This window comes from Etheostoma spectabile, chromosome 16 (genome assembly GCF_008692095.1).
Source record: "Etheostoma spectabile isolate EspeVRDwgs_2016 chromosome 16, UIUC_Espe_1.0, whole genome shotgun sequence".
Taxonomy (NCBI): domain Eukaryota; kingdom Metazoa; phylum Chordata; class Actinopteri; order Perciformes; family Percidae; genus Etheostoma; species Etheostoma spectabile.
The window spans coordinates 14,072,228-14,092,385 of NC_045748.1; the positions used below are offsets into that span (position 1 = coordinate 14,072,228).

Genomic DNA, 20,158 nt, shown 5'->3' on the forward strand with positions numbered 1-20,158 from the left:
CATCTGAGCTTTCATTTTCTCAAAGGCGGAGCAGGTTACCCAGGGCTCGGTTTACACCTATTGCCATTTCTTGTCTCTGGGGTACCATAGGCAGGCTGGGGGAACACAGTAATGTTTAAAAACCTCATAAAGGTAAATGATCATACCATGGGACCGTTTGAAGCCATTTGTCTCTTTTTGACATTAGACATTTGTGATTACCCACTGTGCTGCTAAGTTTGTATTCCACTCAGAAGGTAGAAGCTAATAAGCTTGGTTAGGAACATACATTCACAGGTCATTCAAGTTTCTCTTAGTATGACAGTTGGTTGATTGAGCATGCTGCCGTTCTGTCCCACTCACTAAAAACCGGCAATCCTGAGAGCCACTGTGAGCAAGGATAAGTAGACATTTACTGAGAAATGTTAGGAACTGTCTTTAAGGGAAAGAAAGTAAGGTTTGGCTGATTTGTTGCTAGGGACATTTTTGAAAAAATTTGCTAAGGGGGTCATAGAAGTTGCTAAATCTAGAGGCAAAAATGCCAAATTTGCAGCACTAACTGTTGGAATTGACTTGATGTTTAAGACTATTTTAAGTCATGTTAATTGGACAGCTAATCCTTACAGCACCTAACAGCGAAATGTAAGGACATTCACAAACTCACATAATGAACACCACATTCTCACATGGCAGTTTAGTTTCCATTGCAGTTGTAGTGAAGGTACCCATTATTACTGACACCTGCTGCAGGGTTGAGGAAGCAGCAGCAGTAGCATCCACATTTTAAGGGTTATAGTTTTTTTTGCTCCAGACTGCTTATGTCTTTGTAGCTACAGGAAAACAAATCTGCTGTGATTCATTGCTTTGGCTTTAGCGGCGTTTTGATGCTATAATCCAGGCATAGTGCTGCCAAATGGCTCATTGAACTAAGGAAGTATAGTATAGTGCTTTGTCATCTACTGCAGTACCTGACCAGATCATTGACTGTAGCTCTCCATGACTAACCTCAGTGTCAGCAGATACTGTATTTGGGAAATTCCCAGGTCACACTTGCATGAGGTAAAAAATACTACATTTTTGTTTCTCTGTGTTTAACAGACGTTTAATCCTTATGACTATTATGTTTCACAAATATATTGGCTTTGACAGGGTGAAAAGATGCAAACATGTAGGCTTTGGTGTGTCACAATGCTTTCCTTTGGATTTGTCACCATAGTGAGTGTGACAGACACAGCTGTTATCATGCTGCTCAAAGAGAGTGTTGGATTGGAGGGAACCTGAATATTCCTGCTGGCTGTGAAAGGGGGACACTTAATTCCAAATTAACCAAGTCTGTTCCCTTTGATTTCTGAGAAACACCACCATAATCCCATTGAGGGGTTCATGAACATCTGCTCTATGGAGATAAGCAAGGAGAGAGCGAAAGAAAGCGGAAAGGAGATGGAGGAATAATAAGAGATCAGGATAACTGAACAAAGACTGGTGGGAAGATACAGACTACACAAGATGCTGGCTGTATTTGGTGATTGCAAACAGGCAAAACAAGGGTGGGCAAAATAACAAACATGTCTAAGACCATCTGAGGTGATAAATGTTAAATGATTTTAAAACCATAGTTTTTAATGATTATTTTCATTGTCACTTAAAGGCCCCAACAACACATTTTTCTGAATCATCTTTTACAATGAACAATAGGGTCCTACATGATCACAAAGTTTGAATTGATTCATATTCCTTTTACTTTTGTCAGAGCTCCTCTCACCGGCGGGGTTGACTTTTAAAAAGGTGAATTTCTGTACACCAATCACAGTTGAGCAACATTTGAGTCAAAATCTGATGACAGTTGTGGGAGGTTTGCTTTTGTCGCCAGGCCGCTGTGAATCAAACTACTCCCACACAGTAGGACTGTTTTCTTTTTCCATAATTTTAGCTTTAATTATTGCTTATATAGTCATGCATACTTTTAGGGGCTTTAATCTTCTAAATTTGTTTAATTGTTTTGTCTAAAAAAATAAATAAAAGCCAATTAAAATTCCCCAGAGCCTAAGGTGACGTCAAATTTAAGAAGCTGGAACCTGTTGTTTCTAATTTACTTTATATTTTTTGCTTAAGAAATTACTTAAACGCTTAGTTGATAATCAAAATCAATCATCACCAATTTACTAATCAATTAATCAAACCCCTTTTCCAGTACCAGTAGTATTAATATTCAGTACTAAAGAAGCAACAAGTAAAGTTAAAGTTTGGAAGAAGAAAATGTTTGTTATTATTCAGTAGTAATTAACACAAATTTAGATCATCTACCTAACCACAATTTGAATGTGCTGTACGGTATAGTGTGCTACTTCGCCCTCTAGTGGGGTGGTGTAGGGGTTACAGTATACTCTGTACCACTGTACCAAAGCGTCATGCAGTTTTGCAGGACGGCAGTAGCAATTTGTGTGATTTATAGACATGAAATGTATACATTTGTTTGACTTGAACATAGTTACACACTAAATCCATTGCTCGTGTTCAGTGTTGATATCTCTGGGGACAGAAACACACAATTGATCTGTCCCTAAGAGGGTGAAGTAGTGAAAAGCTGCTAAGGGAATTTCTCCCGGAAATATTTGCGCTACCAGATATCATCTGCAAAATGATCTAAAAATCCAGGGAGAAAGGAGACTGAGGGAGGTAAATTAAGACAGAGGAAGAGAGTGTGTGTATGATAATGAGCTCAGAGATTATTCCGGTCCTGATGAAGAGTCACATTAGGGCTCCAAGGGGCTCCAGATCAGTGGGTCGCAGTCCTGGTCTCGGGGACTCTAGAGGACTGGGTGGTTTCTATCCTACTAGCTTGTTAATTGCTTTCATCTGGTGTCCCGAGGTCTAAAAATATCTCCGCAATGCAAGAGTTGGAAAAACTGGCAGCATTATTGGTCCTGAGGGCCTTTTGTGTCTTTGATGGTTTTTGTGGGTTACAGTGTGTGTGAGGAAATACGATGTCAGGGAGTAATGTTGTTTTACTACCTTCCATCAATAAAGTGTGTTTTCGATGCGTTTGTCTGTGTTCAGGACTTTGATCGAAGATCCCTCTTCACTGTGACATCCCAAGGTATTACTCCCAGCAGCCCTTGCTCTCGCTCTCTCACTCCGCTGGCATCACAGCACTATCTGCAGCTTCTTCAGCAGCAGCTACAGCAGCAACAGCAGCACACACAGGTGGCCGTCGCGCAGGTAAGAAACAGACGATCATACGCAGTGTGCAAGTTGTGTAAAACATAGTCGCGCTTGGTCAGACCCTCCTCCACTGAAGGAGGGTCTGACTACTCCACAAAGCATTCTGGGATGGGAGGAAAACATGCTCTGGTTTAATGGCATTTCTTGTAACTAATCAGAATTGTCGTGGGCGGTGCACAGCCGCTGCAAAATAGTTGTTCGGGCAAAAAACTCAGATTGGACAGATAGTCTAGCTAGCTGTCTGAATTTACCCTGCAGAGATTTGACGAGCAGTTAACCATGGTTCTCATAAATCCACCGAATTTAAAATTCCAACACAAAGAAAGGTTAAGGAAAAGGGAAATACATGCATCCAGTGGAATTTGATGCATCACTGGAAGTGGAACGCTAATGATATAGACTATTTAAAACACAACAGTAGCTGAACACACATGACCAAGTATCTTTGAACCCTCTACTGTATGACACCTTCAAATACAAGCTCAGATTTAGGGCTGCAACTAACAGTGATTTTTAATTATTGATACATTACATTGGACATACATTTGACGATTGGTGTTTTCGATTAATCGTGGCAAAAAGGTCCATCACAACTTCCTTGAGCCTAAGATCGCGTCTTTATAACGTCTCGTTTTGTTTGACCAAAAGTGAGAAACTTAAATATATATCAGTATGGCATGAACTATTAACCATGATTTAGCTTATTCAATGACATTGATGTCTCCTTTCTCTTTCTCTCAGCCTCGAATTTATTTCAGTCAGATTGTGAATACCTGGGGTATGGCATAAAATGAAACTGGAATTATTTTGTCAATTAGACTTAGTGCACTTTTACTGTGCTTGTGGCAAATACACTCACCATTACACACATGCAGGATGAATTGTTAGATAAATTCTTAAGCACAATTTAGCAGTTTCAAGACCTGTGAAGGGGATCTTTACCTGGAGTTCATAGCTCACTCTGTTGAGTGTCTGTTATTCACAGTGAAGCCCCAATAACATGTGGGCTTCAAGTAATCTGTATATAATCTTCTACTGATGCTCTCCACTAGGAGGCAGCATCAACACAGTAATGGAAGGACAGTCAGAGAAGTGTATTAAAAATACAAGCAGTGCAACATTTGTAAATTTGCATCTCAAGAGATTCATCAAGCCTACTATTTATAGCGTATCTGAGGAACTGCAACACAAATGTATGTTTACTTTAGTATGTCATGTCTGATCCGGTTGATTGCACCGCTATAGCAAAATCAACCTGCAAGTTAATGATCCACCACAGTAGCCATCCCATCATTCTTTTCAGTTTAAAATATATATTGATAAATATGGGCAGGATTTTGAATCTGGTTTTGTCCCCATAATATCATCAGAAACATATGATATGGGTGAGGTGGGAAGTGAGTGGAATTGAAAAGAAATAACCATTCAAACAAACATAGTGATGGATAATGCATCTACGCTTTGCATATGAATCGAGTCTCGCCCAAATAAACACACCTCAACCTCCACTACAGGTGCAGCTGTTGAAGGATCAGATGGCAGCAGAGACTGCGGCTCGTATGGAGGCTCAGGCCCGCGTCCACCAGCTGCTGATGCAGAACAGGGACCTGCTGCAGCACCTGGCTCTGCTCGTGCAGCAGCTGAAAGAGCTGGAGGCCCCCTCCCCAAAAACACAACCAGGGCAGCCACAACAGGAGCCTCAAGCTAATGGACACAGTAAGTGACTGGTGGGAGTCATGTCAGGTCGTGTTCCCTGTGTGCTGCAGGCCTTGTCATTGCTCACTCCTCTCATAACCCCTCACTGGCTTCCTGCCCGCAAACATTGTCAGTTCAGTTTGACGGAGCAGAAGTACAGCTGGCGAGTATTGAACCCCGCTCTGCAGGTGAACATGAGTGCTTTTCCCTTTGTACCACCTGGGTGTCCCTGATTTGGGCATTTTGCCTTTATTTGTAGTGATGAGAATGAACATAGTACTCTTGGTGCGAGCAAAATCATTGTTGTAGATGCTAGTGAGTTATTTTTATCTTGAAGATTTCTTGATCACAATATCTAAGGAGGAACTTAAATTGTGTTTATGTATAATGAAAAGCATCAGTGAACGTGATTTAAGAGATTTTCTAGTCATTTTTAGAGGATCCTTATTTTATTAACACTATTTTTAATTATTTCCATAAGCAAATCATTTTTTTCTGTTTTCATGTCACTTTATAGCGGATGTTGCGGGCTCATGTTTTAGACTCTGCATGCACTCTGTTAATGTGTAGTATTGTGTGTAACAGTGACGAGACTAAGGGTCTTCAGCCAGTGGCTCTGTGAGGCTATGTTCAGGCATAGCGCTGAGCTGAATACTAACATATCTTAGTTTATTGTGTTAGCATGCTAATATTTACTAATTAGCACTAAATACAAACTATAGCTGAGGCTTATGGGAATCTCATAAGTTTAGCAGGTATTTGGTCAGAAACCAAAGTACTAAGGATAATCTTTTGGGGCTTTTTGGACTTGACAGATTCAGATAGGAAGAGGGTAGCGAGACGGGGAACAATATGCAGCAAAAGGCTGTGGGTTGGACTCGTGCCCGGGCAGCTGCTGTAAGGACCGAGTCTTTGAACACATTATAATTTGTCAGGGGCGCCCTAGTAGCTCACCTGGTTGAGCGTGCGCCCCTGACAAATTATAATCTTGACCTAATGCTGACGCTAGAGGAAAAGTCAGTCAAATACTGAGGTACTATAGAGCGCTGGCTGACCATAGCCGGCGACAGTAATGTGTTCCTCCTTTTCTTCACTAACATCAAAACATCAGGAAAATCTAAACACTGATAGGCTTTTGCCACACAGCGTCACGCAAATGTCTAGTGCAGATTTTATGTGTTCGCCTCATTCTCGTTGCCCCATTTGCGCCGTGACTTTGGGTGTAATTGTGTCACCAAATATGGGCAAAAATGGCTAGGTGTAAACATGCAATTAGAGCGGTGTCAATCCAACTGTATGTTTATTACTGAGGTCATAGCTAGTGGTGTTTTCTCCCCCCCCCCCCCCTTATGTTTGTAATTGGGTGGAAAAAACATTTAAAACGTCCCTGGATAAATTGCAGTCCAGTTAAACACTACTGCAAACAACATCTTCATAAATACACATTGGTAAATGAATGCCTACCTGGCAGCCAATCACAGCTAAGTGTTATTGTTCAGTTGGAAATAGACAGTTGCAATAGATTTTTACAATCACTTTGTCCCAAAGGAGGATTTGGAGGGGGATGTATTACAGGAGCTAAAAGAACAGTCAGTCTTGACAAAATAATAAGTGTGTGTGTGTGTGTGTGTGTGTGTGTGGGTGTGTGTGTGTGTGTGTGTGTGTGTGTGTGTGTGTGTGTGTGTGTGTGTGGAAAATGATGCATCATGTTTCATGCTTGTATTAATCATGTTAGTCCCTCTGATAGAAACTGCTTATCTCAGACATGGCTGGCCTAAGTGCTTCCACTGGCACAGTGCCAACTCTTCTTTCTGTAATGAGAGTCAGCACTTAGACTGTCTTTAGAAAAATAAGAAAGAGCCAACAAGTTGTTTGGTGTTCAGTGTCAAATAGTTACTTATTCTTTTGATTCTGGCATTTTGGTGATTCGTCTTCTGTCTATTCCAGATGGTCAACAGTCACCATCAGCAAAGGTTCTAACTCTGAATCTGAAGAATCCCTACAGCCAGACCTTGGACCAGATCATCACCTCCACACCTGCATGGCCACTCCAAACCTCACCCCTCTCCCCTACCCAAGTGGACTGTGCTGAGTCCTACCTGAACCTGCTCAACCTGGAGAACGGTACCAAACCAGCCGCATCGGTCAATGGAGACCTGGACTCTTTTATCAGGCCCAAGGGGACAGCGGACAACAACGAGAGCTCATGCAATGAGATCGCCCCATTCACGTTAAGAAACTCTGCCAACATGGATGAAAAGTAAGACTGTCTTTGTGTTTTCAAATATGTCTTAATAATACTGTACCAATGTACGGAATTAACAGTCAGTCAACTGGCAGCGTGTAGTGTAAGTGTCTGTAGTGTATGTAGTCTATACAGTCTCTGGCTTTTGTTTGATATTTAGTGTTGGAAAATGGCTTTTTATGAAGTTTGCTCATAGCCAAATAATAGACTCTGAAAATCCAGCCTTATGTAGCACCTTTCCCCCACTCAAGTTTATTCTAGACAACAGTTGCAATGCTCCTTTAAGTTATCCACTTGTGTTGCAGGAAAAAGTGAAGAAAAGTTAGTTTGGTATATATCCAGCATTCATGTAACGTTGGAAGCAGGAAAAACTGTACAGAAGTCAAAGGCAGTACCCTCTCTCCCTCCCCACCCCTGCTGCTGTTCTGTGCTTGGTGTCTGCGTGTAATGTGCAGGTTCTCCCTTTATTAGATGGATGGATTTGTCGCTCCGATTTTCATTTATTTGTTTGTCTTATTTTCATTTTTTTACATGAAGGTTTGGGGATATAAACAGGAAATATAATAGTGGTATGGAGTCTGTTAGATAGCTGTGGGCTAAAACTCGAACCCTGAATTTAGCCTACATTTGTTCACATTTTGGAACATTGGCTCTATTAAAAGTATTCAGAATTATCCATTAGCATATCCTGTTTACAATTGGTCAATGTCCTATAACTATCATTGGATTACTTTCATACTGAAGAAAACTTAAAAACGGGATGATGAGATGCTTTTTTTCTCTATGATTTCTAAGCTAATTTATGGCCAAATTCAATAACTTCCCATTGTTTGTTGCATGGTAGTAAGCTTTAGAAGTGCTGGTAGTGCTTTTTTACCTCTAGCTCTTTGCATCTACTTCCAGTCTTTGTGCTAAGCTAGTGTCTGCTAAGCTCAGTCTTTTAAGATTGAAGTCTGGGAAGTCTGCTCTGTATTTTCTACCTCACAAGAGGCATGATCAACAGGCATAGTTCAGATGACTCTGTACGCTTTTGGATAGTCCTTCAACCAATCAGACCAACGATCCAAGTGATGTACTTTGCAGAACATGTTGCTGTGCTTCGGTGGCCGCTATGTTTAATGTAAACAAAATGTTGCTTGCCGTTGCTTCTGTCGTCATCGTGTTAAACCCGCCAATAGCATGCCAGGTGGATAAGCCAGTTTGGGATTGGTCCCCTCAGATTTGTAACTGTAAAAAAGTACAGGTTTCAAGCCTGAGCTGCAAGGCGAAATCAAATCACCGGCAGATCGGGCTGGGTTTACCCAGTCCAAGTGTCTGCTGGCTAATGGCCACATAGTATAACAGTGGTATCGATCTTCTCATCTAACTCCCTACCAGAAAGCAAATATTTCCCCAAAATGTCTGAACTATTCCTTCAATGTGCAAACACATTCCTAATGTGGTACCAGTCAGTTTGAGTGAGGTAGTGGGCTACACAGTGACATACACAGCCTGTAGCTTTTAGTGTTATTAGTGGAGAACCGCTCAACTCAGCAGAAACACCCTGCAGCTAATGAAAGTGTGACTGTAATCAGGGGATTACAGAACACTGGAAGAAAAGGGTTGGGGTTAGACAAACAAAGAGGGGATCAGGTTGGAGGTTGAAAGAGGTAATCAGAGAAGCATGCGAGAGAGAGTGAGAGAAACACAGAAACTCTGTGCAAGTGTTTCTATTTCATGAAATAACTCATTTTGAAAAGCCTTTAAAACAAGAGTGGAGAGAGTAAAGACATTAATTGGAATTTTTCGCTTTCTAGCAATGTTTGAGCTTCTATTTCTCGCTGTCGTGCACATTTTATCTTGTGAAGTGCTCACTGATACACAAGCAGCCCTTACCTTGAATGCATATATGGAGCCACAACACCTAATTACTTTTTAATGAGCTTTTAATCTCCCTAAAGGCATCACAAAGGAGAAAAAAAACTAAACACAAAAAGCATTTACTACATAAGATCAAGTTGAGCTCTCAAGCAAGACAAACTCTTGCTATTTATCCCTCTCCTCCTCTCTCATCCCCTCACTTAATTTGTCTCTGCTCTTGCTTTTCGCTATCTCTCCTTGAAAGCAATCCACAGCAAAGTCTCCAAGGAGAGCATGTTCAAGTTGATTTCAAAACAGACAAGTAGAAAAATAACGAGTTGGAATTGACTCTGCGGTGTGTGTGTGTGTGTGTGTGTGTGTGTGTGTGTGTGTGTGTGTGTGTGTGTGTGTGTGTGTGGTGTGTGTGTGTGGTGGTGGTGTGGGTTGTTGTGTGTGTGGTGTGTGTTTGTGTGTGTGTGTGTGTGTGTGTTGTGTGTGTGTGTGGCTGAGCTCCCTACAGCCAGACTCTCATCCTGTGGTTTCCTGCAGCACAGACTCCAGCCAATCCCGGCTCCCATCCCTGCACAACCTGAAACTCTACCCCAGTCCATATGTCAGAATAGTTTTTCTTTTGCATGAGTGAGGGGGAAAAATAAAAGGAAAGGGAACTTTAAGGCTTTTCCAAAGAAAGGCATCTTGTTACTGTACATTTCCATCTGAACATTGGTTTCATCTGGGAGTGCGTTGTGTGCCAGGCTGAACCCCTCCTGTTTGCTTTTATTTGTAATTATGTAACAACTGACTTCTCTTTTCTGTCTACCACTCTTCCGTCTGAGCTTCTCTCTCCCACCACATTTTCTATTTTGTGTCTCAAAGGCTTAAAGAAAGATTCAATAGCTTAAAAATAACCCCCGGGGCTTTTTATGTTCTTTTTCTAAAGTGGCTTTCCCCTCTCTGCCATTTTCCCCCTCTTTTATTGGCTATGTTTTTGCCGCCTCTCCTGAATGACATCAACTTTCTTTAAATAGTAAGCAGAAATGTTTTTTTCAAGGTTTATACACAAATGGCAAATAAAAATAAAGGAAAGGTCAGTTTATTACTTCAGGGGAAAAAAAAATATTTTCCGGCTGAACAGAAAAAGAAGCAACAAAGAAAGTTAGTTTATGAAATGACCTTTCAGTATTATAATTGGTAGCGTTATGCTGCTTATGTGGCTCAACAACTTTTAATCACACTAAATCCTAAGAAAAATCAGACAAAGTTAGGGTTGGGGAAATGGAAACTTGAGCTCCATTGTGTTTCCCCGGCCAAACTCCTTTGCATTACCTTTGGCGCAGTCAGACTCCTGTACCCGCCCTCCCTCACCATGGTACATTTTATTGCTTCCATTTGCTTTTGTTTTCTGGATTTCCCCAGTGAATCAATGTTTACAGCCTGAGTGGCCTTATTTTATTCTCTGCAAACTAGCAGACAGACTCCTCTGCCATCCTCTCGCCCCGTCTCTCCTCATCCTCTCCTTTTTCGTCCTGCATGAGCTGACCTCTCTCTGGGTCCGGTGCTGGTCGTGCAGGGTGATGGAATCTGTTCACTTCACATTATTAGGGCAATTATATGAGGGGTTGATGTAACAAAAATGAATGGATAAAAATGGAGATCATGAAAATCCATATGAATTGAAAGTGACCTCAAGGTGGAAGAAACAAAAAACTGAAGCAGTCAAATACATATAAATTGAAAGATAGTGATAAATAGTGGATTGATTTGATGAACTCGGTTAACATTTTATTTGGAACAGTGTTGCTCTGATAATCAACAAGGCTGTGTTACTGTCTACCATTCATCATTCACAACGCCCAATTACCATTTATTCATTGACATTTTGGGCGGAAGTAAGAAAATTGGTTGCTGTAACTGATAAATGGAAATTTTGAAATATGAATGTAATAAGCGGAAAATTAGGAAGCGTGGCTCTGTTTTCATTATTTCATGACTTTTCCAATCAAATCCGCTTTAACTTATGCAAATCACTTGATAATTTATCACAATTTTTTTAGTTCACATGCATTTTTATCAATCCGTTTCTTTAACTTCATCCCTTATACAATTTAGCTTTAGATTATACAGGCATTTTATCACCCAGCATGGACCATAATCCATCTCTGCTCTCCAGCTGGCCCACTGACTCGAGTGCTATATGATCACTGCATATGGTATGTTGGCACACTAACACTATATCTAGCCATGTAGTGAGTCACACTTTACACAACAGAATAATCGAAACAGGATGTAATAGTAGACTTAAAATACACTTTGTGGGCAGAATATTGAGCTTTGTTATTTCCACTTTTTGATTCACCTCTTTCTCTTCTTATGTATGACACATAGCCATGCTATTCATTTGGATATTTGGTCATAAACAAAACTACCAAGCAATTTAAAATGTTGACCTGATGATGGCGCTGGAGGAAAAGTTAAGGGATCACTGAAGATGATGACAAGTCATGCTGCCTGAGAGGGACATGAATGAATGAATGAATGAATGAATGAAACATTTCATTCAAAACCACAAAAAGTCAGAGGATCACCAGAAGTCAGTTCATTGCTATCCATCCAGTCGATGTTGAGATATCTCAGTCCGGACCATCATAGCCATCCCCAGAGCCATGCTGCTAAAAACTGCACCGTGCCCACACAGAGCAAAAACAAACCTATGGTGACCAACTATATAACATTCACAAGTGAGTCATGCTTTTCCCTGGCATGGTATAGACTGCAGGCACTCTCTTAAACTCTTTCTCTGACAGCATTGTATGTTGCATAATTACATTTCCTGACCTATCTGGTGATCGTCTTCTTCCTCCTCTATCCGTTTTTATTTTCCCTCTTCATCATTAACATCATCGCCTGTGTGTCGGCTGCACAAGCAGTAATTTAATTGCAGCAATGTGATAGGCGTGTAATGGATGATGTTTACAGGCGTTGAGGTGGAGCTGGTTTTGCCTGCTGGAGTTACACACTGCTACACGTTGTTGTTCAGAGATATACTATACTCTCGTTTTTAAGATTCATCTGTGTTCTCAGACTCATGTCAGGCTGAGTGTGATATCTGGAGAGCTGAATATTTGGCCGTTCAGTCACTGAATAATGATTGACAGGCGGCATTGCTCTAAAGGGTACAATTGCTCAAATTTTAAAGATTTGCAGCCACTTTGCGGTTCCTTCTATACTCCTGAAGGCTCTCATGTTCATCCACCTACATGCTTAAACATCCCACACAGGCATCTCAGATGGGTGTTGCGTGTTAATTTCTTTACACAAGCAACATTAATTCACAAAGGCCCAGTGTCCCTTCTCTGAGTTTAAACCTCCTACTTGTTCTCTCAGTTGCTTTGTGCATGTCTGTCTGTCTCAAAGTCTGAAGTGTAAAGAATTTTACTGCCAACTTACTTTTCTAGAGAGATGACTAAATACAAAGATAGAGATGTTTTCTCATTCCTTTTATTAGTCTCCACCTGTTTTGTGATTTTTGTGCTTTTCGTTCATGCTCTCCACCTAATTGCCTGCTTTATTTCTGTTTATTGAATGAGTGAGGTACACCAGCATGCTGTGCTTATTAGTCATATGTATTGCAGACACAAGTTCATTTTAATTTCTAAAACACCTTTGTTGCGTCGGTCTCTATTGATTTTCATGCAACATTAATCAAGTCTTGGCAGTGCATAGCCTGACAAGCATCTCTAATACCAAAAAGTGAAATTGAAGTGAAGCAGTGGTTCTGTATGTTTTTTATTCACTAACTACTACACTTAGACTTCTCTCTTACCTTTTGAGGCCGCAATTAGTTTGCATTCATTTTTATGTAAAACTACAGTACAGTAACTTGCAAAGCTAGATAACACAACACAGTGGACATTATTGCTGTAAGATCTATTAAAGCTATAATGCGTTGTTTCTGTCACTCCCACGAGGAATTCTAAGTAATGACAACAACACTGTTGGCGCGTCCACATGATACAAGACTTCCATGATCGCGCACGCGGCCCCACCCCTCCTCCACGCAGTCGCTAGTAGCCAAAGACGACAAAGAGGATTATAAAAACATGATGGACTTGTCAGAAAAGGTAATTATCGTCACTTGAGCTTCTGCGCGGGAAAGTCACCAGACAACACAATCTCCTGAACACAGCCATGCTGAGAAATACAGAGTGTTGTGTGGAGCTGATAGTCTTAATTAGCTCTGTTGCAACTCATTTGGGAATGGCTTGAATGTAACGGACGTTTAATAATATCTAAACGTTACACACTAAAGCTTTAACCATCTTGTGGTGGTAATGCAGTAGAAAGTTGGGACTTTGCTCATTTTGTAGTGGATTGGTTAGAGGAGCAGACAGTGTACATAGAGTTGCGAAATTGGAGGAGCTATTTGGGGCACCTTTGGTAATTTTCTGAATGGACCTTTTTCAGTTGGAGCACTTTCGGGGCTTTGATGGGCATGGGACTGTCAGCTGGATCATCTGCCCAAAAGATTGACAAAAAGTACAAGCCTGTTTACATAAAACTGTGTAAGATGAAAAGTTAACCATGACTCCCAAGGTCCCTTTAAATAAATAAAAAATATCCAAATAAGAATTCTGTTTTTGTGCAGTATTATCGCGGGCGGTAGTGTTAGATTTCGCTGTTTGGAAAACGATAATTTTTTCTTTATTTTGGATGCTTGTCTTGTAACAATGACCAGATCTTTGCTTCACACCTTCAAAGTCAAAGTATTTTGAATTCTTAACGTATCAAATTATTATTATTAATGTAAAAATCCTTCACATAGTGGCTTTAATGTGCTAAATTGGCTTTTTTAATCCACTGGTCCCTTACATACAGTAGCTCCCTGATTCTCTGTAGTCTAACTGTTGCCTCTCTTTGGTACAGGTGCGAGGACCCTCTCCTGCTCTTCCTCTTCCTCATCTAACCATCCCTCATTTTCCCATCAGTCTGCTCAAACAAACAAAGTGAACCCCAAAATATTACCCGACGAGCAGGCCGCTGTCTTAAACCCACAGCTCATATGTTCCATTGTCCCGTCCCCATCCCTGTTCCTCTCTTCGCTTGCTGCACCAGCCTGCTTCTTCCTAGGAGCCTGGGGAGCTCGCTTCCACTGGCTTAGCCCTCTTCCTCCTCTCCTCCTCCTCCTCTTCTCCTCTCTGCCCCTCTTCCTCCCTCTATGTGAGTATTTTCATGACAACCAGCATGTGAAACATTCTGTGGCACAAGCACGACACTCTGCATGTGGTGGATGAACAGTGTGGGTGTTTGCTGGCTCATGTTTAGGTCTCACCGGTGATTTCTCTGCTAATGACTACATCATAACCTCCATTTACATGCAGATGTGGTCCTGCATTTGCACTGAGGTAATCAGTGAATCAGTGTCTACTGCAGGGCAGCGCTGTCTGTGTTTTATACACTTTGCTGGACTGTGAGCGATTGTATTATATTGCATACTTTTGCCAAAATAGAAGAAATGTTCTTGTCAAGATTTGGTATTGTCTTGTCAGTGGAGGTTCCACCTGAACAGTAAAACTGTCAGCGCAGAAGTAGAAGAGAAGCACCCAAGATGCACCTGTCTTACACTGTGTGTGTGTGTGTGTGTGTGTGTGTGTGTGTGTGTGTGTGTGTGTGTGTGTGTGTGTGTGTGTGTGTGTGTGTGTGTGTGTGTGTGTGTGTGTGTGGTCTTACTGTAGTTTTGCACCAGTAGAAGAGAAGTAGAAGGAAATTAATTCCTTTTAATTTGTGGCCAGCAGTGACAGACAATAATCCTAAAAGTATATAGGATGAAGCATTAAAATCATACATACAATCAGAACAGAATTTTTTCATTTACCCAGATAACAAACAATAATGTGAAAAGGATAATGTGAATTCTGTTGCTTATACATGAGAAATATTCAGCTTATTTTCTTATTTCAGAGCTTTCCACCCACAATGAAATGGTCCATCTTAGAAGACGTAAAATATTCTGTATTCAAATGTACCACGGCAGAAAGATAATACTTTAAAAAAATAAAATAAAACCCAAAGAATTTCTCACTGTGATGGATTATCTAAGTGCATTTCAAGTCTCTCTGCAAGTTAATTTCGATGCCACACTGAAAGGAACCATTGGATTGCTAAATGCTTCAGCAGAATAAAGCATTCAGATATTCTTCTTCAGCAGTAAAATGAAGTGTACACGAGCTGTCGTAAATGCTCTGACTTGAACAAGCGCAATCTCCTTTAGTGTGACGACTGCTGTACAACATTATGGTATAATGAGCACTGGACGATTTGAGCACTGTGGGCCATATCACAGATCATTAGCTCGTCTTTCAGTCTGTGCACTAACACAGACAGTAAGAGCGGGATATTGTGCTGACAAGTTAAGTGTGTCATAATTCAGTTTTGACAGAAGATTGGGATTTTAGAAATTGTGTGGTCTGTAGGCAACATAAAATCATCCTTTTTCTAGTCAGAGAAAGTCATCTAATAGAGCTCTAAAGATCACAAACAAAGAAAATTAGCTCAGTCTCATAATCACCAACACTGACATCTAAAATCACACAAATGTGTCATGAATCATTAAATTAAGAGGATGGATTTGTCCTTTATGTCAATTGTCCTTGTTTGTTATCTAGAGTATCTGTGTGTGACAGAATTTCCAAATTAAATGGACTGGAAAAGAGAGGCTAAAGTAATAGGACACCAGCAGCTGAGATGCATGGCAGGTTGAATGAGACTAGAGCAGGGGTCTTCAAGTTTGTTTTTTTTTTAAGCAAAGGACCCTTGAACTGAAAGTGAGACAGAGCAGGGACCCTCTACTACATATTGTTTAAAATTAAGTTAATATTAAACTCGGCCTATGATAACGTGTAGGGTGGCCTAAGGCCTTTATACATACCTTTTTAGTGCATTATACTAAGCTATTAAAACAACAATGGTTGGCTTGAGTTTAAAAATCATGTTTTTAGTTGTTAACCATACATAGGATTCACCTCCTGGGCACTGCCAAGGTGCTCTTGAGCAAGGCACCGGACCCCCAACTGCTCGGAGCGCCTTTCCATGGGCAGCCCTCTCACTCTGACATGTCTCCATTAGTGCATGTGTAGGTAGCATGTGTGTGTAATTCAGGCCTGTGTGTAATAACAACAGAGTGAAAAGTGTAGTTTCCCCTTGTGGGATTAATAAAGTAAAATAAAAATAAAAAATAATAATATGTATATGTCAACATTTTTAATAAAAACAAAAGAAAACTTTCAAAAAATATATAATTTGGTGGCCCTCCTGCAGTAACTCTGAGGACCCCTATGGGTCCCAGACCCCTTGTTGAAGATCTCTGGACATGAGCGAGGTAGAGAAGTGTAAAGAAAGAAACAGCAGAGGAAGATCTGGCGGTGAGGTGGAGAGGGGTGTCAATGTGACAGAAAAAAGGAGTGCTGAGTCAAAGTTATGATAATAAGACCAGCCTGCTCCTTGATCCAGCTGCACATTCTTCCCCACAACTTGGCAGCACACACATTGAAAAGTAACAGCACAAGAAACCAACGCTGAATCAAACTTTAAGATGGACTGTTTATCTTTATCAGAAATTCAACAGGAACTTGTTCCTAGAATTTGTTTTTGCAAAATTGTAAATGTGAGCAGAGACCAGAAGTATGGATACACACAGATCCACAGCATAGTCAAGGAAAGTAAGGAATTCAGTTCGCACAATTAAAATAAATGAATGTCAGCAGCATGAATGTCTGTGCAACATTTAATGGTAATACATTCAATAGTTGTTGGGATATTTCTGTCTGGACTACAGTATGTGGTGGACCACATTGCCATCTCTGGAGCAATGCCGCTACAATGGCTAAAAAAAACGATGATACCGCTTGTGTCAGTGCTGTGTGTGTGTGTGTGTGTGTGTGTGTGCTTCTCCACTTGTCAGTAGGGGAAATGATGGGTATTTATTTCGGGCGATGGGAGTTTCCCTGCATCGTTATGAGTCTGTCATTACTGTAGCTATCAACACCTATCTCGTACAGAAGCAGAGACAGTAGCTGCATCAGCAATTCACATCATTACCAGGAATCAACCGTAGACCTGATTTCAAGGGGCAACAAAGTTAGCAGCCACAAGAATAATGTGGATAAGGGGAAGCCGGGGAGGAAGCGAGGCTTGTTAGCGGGTGTGTGTCAGGACTCATTTTCCAAGAGAATGACTGCGATTGTGTGTTTGATTGTGCGCACTGGTGCTTGTCGAGGCATTTCTGTAGTACAATCAGAGACACTGCAGTGTAGCTATTTCTGGTGTGTGTGTGTGTTAGGGGGAGCCTGCAGCTTCCCCCACACACACACACACACACACACTTTTTTTTTCTTCAGCTCCCTTTCTTCCCCTGTTCCCCCCTGTATTTTCTTAACAGAAGAGCTGTGGGAGGTAGATAAGTCAGCTGAAACCGCAGGGAGCCAGACAGAAAGAGAGGGTTTCTATCTTGTCTAGTAACAGCTTACGTCACAGTACATCTCAAGTTAATGGGGGATAATGTGACTGATGGAGAGGAAAACTGGCTTGCGGCTTATTCTCATGCACCTGTTTGGTAGAGAGAAATGATTATGCTGAACTTGAGTTAGCAAAATGATGACAATGAAAGTTTTCATGGATCTTCTCTTAACATGTTAACCAATAAAGGCATTTTGTCAGACTTCACTAACCAGTGCCTCTGTTCTATTCACTTGCAGATATAAACAGATGATCCCTAAACTTGACCCCCCACCCTCCATGAACCGCAAGCGGGCCAGCAGGACCTTGTCTCCGGGGTCAGAAGTCACAGTCGTGCCCACGGCCAAAGAGGCCCCCGCTAATGATGGGGCGGCCAGCCGCAGCAGCAGCCTCTCATTCCCCGACATTACCCCCAGCTCCTCGTCTTCAGCTGACTTCCACTCCCTCAGCAACGGTGAGAGCAGCTCCTGCTCAGCCAGCGAGGACTCAGGCGTGCGCTCCGAGACCAAGTCTCTGCTGTCGCCGCTCCGCGATGACGACGACCTGTTTGGGGACCGCGGGACGTTTTTAACGGCCTCCAGCAGCTGTGACAGTCCCGTGGAGGAGAGAAATGAAGCGGTTCTGTCTTCCTCCGAGTCGTACCATGCTGAGCCCCCCACCCTCGCCTCACATCCGGAAACCTATGAGCACCCATTGCCCTTATCCTCTCCTATGAATGATACCTGCCTTCACATCAGTTTCTCTGAGGATGAGCTGCTGGAGAGCAACCAGGAAGAACCTAATGTCCCTCAGCGGAGTTAGGGGAATGATTTGATGGGAGACCTTCCAATACATTCTTCAATTACTCTTAATGCAATACTTACTCTCAGACCCTCCTATGTTTGCACTGGGCTCCATTTCAGGACCTTTTATTATTCCGTCCACTTGTGACACAGTACAGACATAGCATATACCAGTTAGTGAAAAATAATCAAGTGTGTAAATTATTAGCCAATGGTCAGATTTAGTATTTTTGTAATAATAATAATAATAATAATAATAATAAGGATGATCTAATTTACTTTTTAGTGACTAGAATGTTAAGCAGAATACATGTAGCAATTCTTGCACTGTTAAGGTCACACGTAAGTTACCGTAGACTTCAAAGAGAATGAGGGAACACGTTTTCTTTTTTCTAGTAGTCAACCTTAAAACGTCATTTTGTATATTGCTTTGCTGTGGTGCAAACTATTGTGAGAAATGTCTTTTTCTGCAGATATCACACTGATCATGATCATGCACATGTTGGTGATGTTGGAAAGAGCCTCGTACTTCTGTACAGCACCTGACTGGATGATGCGTGAAAAGAACAAGAAAGTCAGATAAAGGAAAATGGGAGGATAGAAGAGAGCAGATGTAGTTGTGTTTTGGTTCATGCACACCTATTTGTGGCTGGGTCGTATGTTGAGTGGGTTTTAGAATGTTTTTTTGATACTTTCAGACTTGCAGGCTTTGAAGCAACACTGGAACAATTAGTGGAATATTTGAATGGATTGTGTATGCTGTATGTAGCATTATAATCCTTCCAAAAAAAACATTGAATTTTAATGTATTTTAGTTTTAACCACTAGAAAAAAACTTACCCTCAAAAATCTTAAAAACCTACAGCCTTGGATTGCACCCGTCTCTGTGGAGAGTGTGTTAAAATAAACCTTTAGACTCAATGGAAAGATAATAGGGGAATCACAGAGGACACCGGAGGAAGAGAGCTTGGCGGATGGATTTTCTCTGTTCGGCCTTTCACTTTGAGAAATCCTGAATCACCAGAGCTGTCGAGATGAATTAAGATGACATTGTGTGTAGACACACACACACATACACATTATGATAATTTTTTCAGATATGCATTGAATATCTGTTTGGTTTTGGACTGGCATTTCTGACATTTTATAAGATATATTCTAATATTCTGAGAAAATAATTTGCAAATGATAAATTCCCTGTTCAAATTCCCTTTAAAAATTTTAAAAATCGATGTGGCAAGATTTTATTGCATTATAGTATAATGGTGTTTTTTTTTTTTTTGTAATTATTTTTTTATTTAGAAAGACGGACTTCTATCACATTCGGTAATTACAGCTTTACCCATTTGAAATTGTACATGACTTTACAACCGGATAAACCAAGTGATTTTGTTCATACTGCCTTTCTGGTCTTTTCTTTTTCAGACTGTTACTAATTTTTGTAAACAATAACAAAGATGAACAGAATTGAACAATAATGGAGGTTACACCATCTCAAGTGAAAACATGACAAATTACAAGAACATAGAAGGGCACTTAGTTCTTAGTATAATGGTGTTTTATTCAAGTAAGCGCAGGTGTAACCTTTGAAATGTAGAAGTCATAAATGGACGTGAGAGAAAAAGCAGCTAGGGTGTGATAGGAGAGGTTGTGTAAAGGTGCAGGTGTCAAATGCCACAGAAACGAGGCCTTTCACAACATCACATGTGGCAGGAAGCTATAACAGCAATAATAATAAAAAAAATAATAATAAAGAGGAATAGTTGAAGAACTTCAGCACTAACTTGTGTTTTTTCCCCCTACAAATGTATACCCTGTTTGTATTATTTGCAGAAAACCACAACATCAGACTCTTATGTGATATTGCACACAGGATTCTTTTTTT

General features: G+C 40.9%; 1 protein-coding gene across 2 annotated transcripts in view; it reads left to right on the top strand.

Annotated features, from left to right (window-relative positions):
• Positions 1-19,790, top strand: part of si:dkey-34e4.1 (carboxyl-terminal PDZ ligand of neuronal nitric oxide synthase protein) — a 50,920-nt gene extending 31,130 nt beyond the window's left edge. The window contains exons 8-12 of one of the 2 annotated variants that reach the window (XR_004335695.1): positions 3,037-3,198; positions 4,716-4,917; positions 6,844-7,156; positions 13,904-14,197; positions 17,731-17,916. Coding sequence is in view for 1 of the 2 variants with exons in the window: in XM_032540048.1 (XP_032395939.1) it covers positions 3,037-3,198; positions 4,716-4,917; positions 6,844-7,156; positions 17,731-18,292 (1,239 nt within the window). In the remaining variant the exon portion in view is untranslated. Of the gene's footprint in view, positions 1-3,036; positions 3,199-4,715; positions 4,918-6,843; positions 7,157-13,903; positions 14,198-17,730 lie in introns of both variants that reach the window. The other variant, XM_032540048.1, reaches the window with a different exon arrangement.
• The last annotated feature ends 368 nt before the right edge of the window (positions 19,791-20,158 follow it).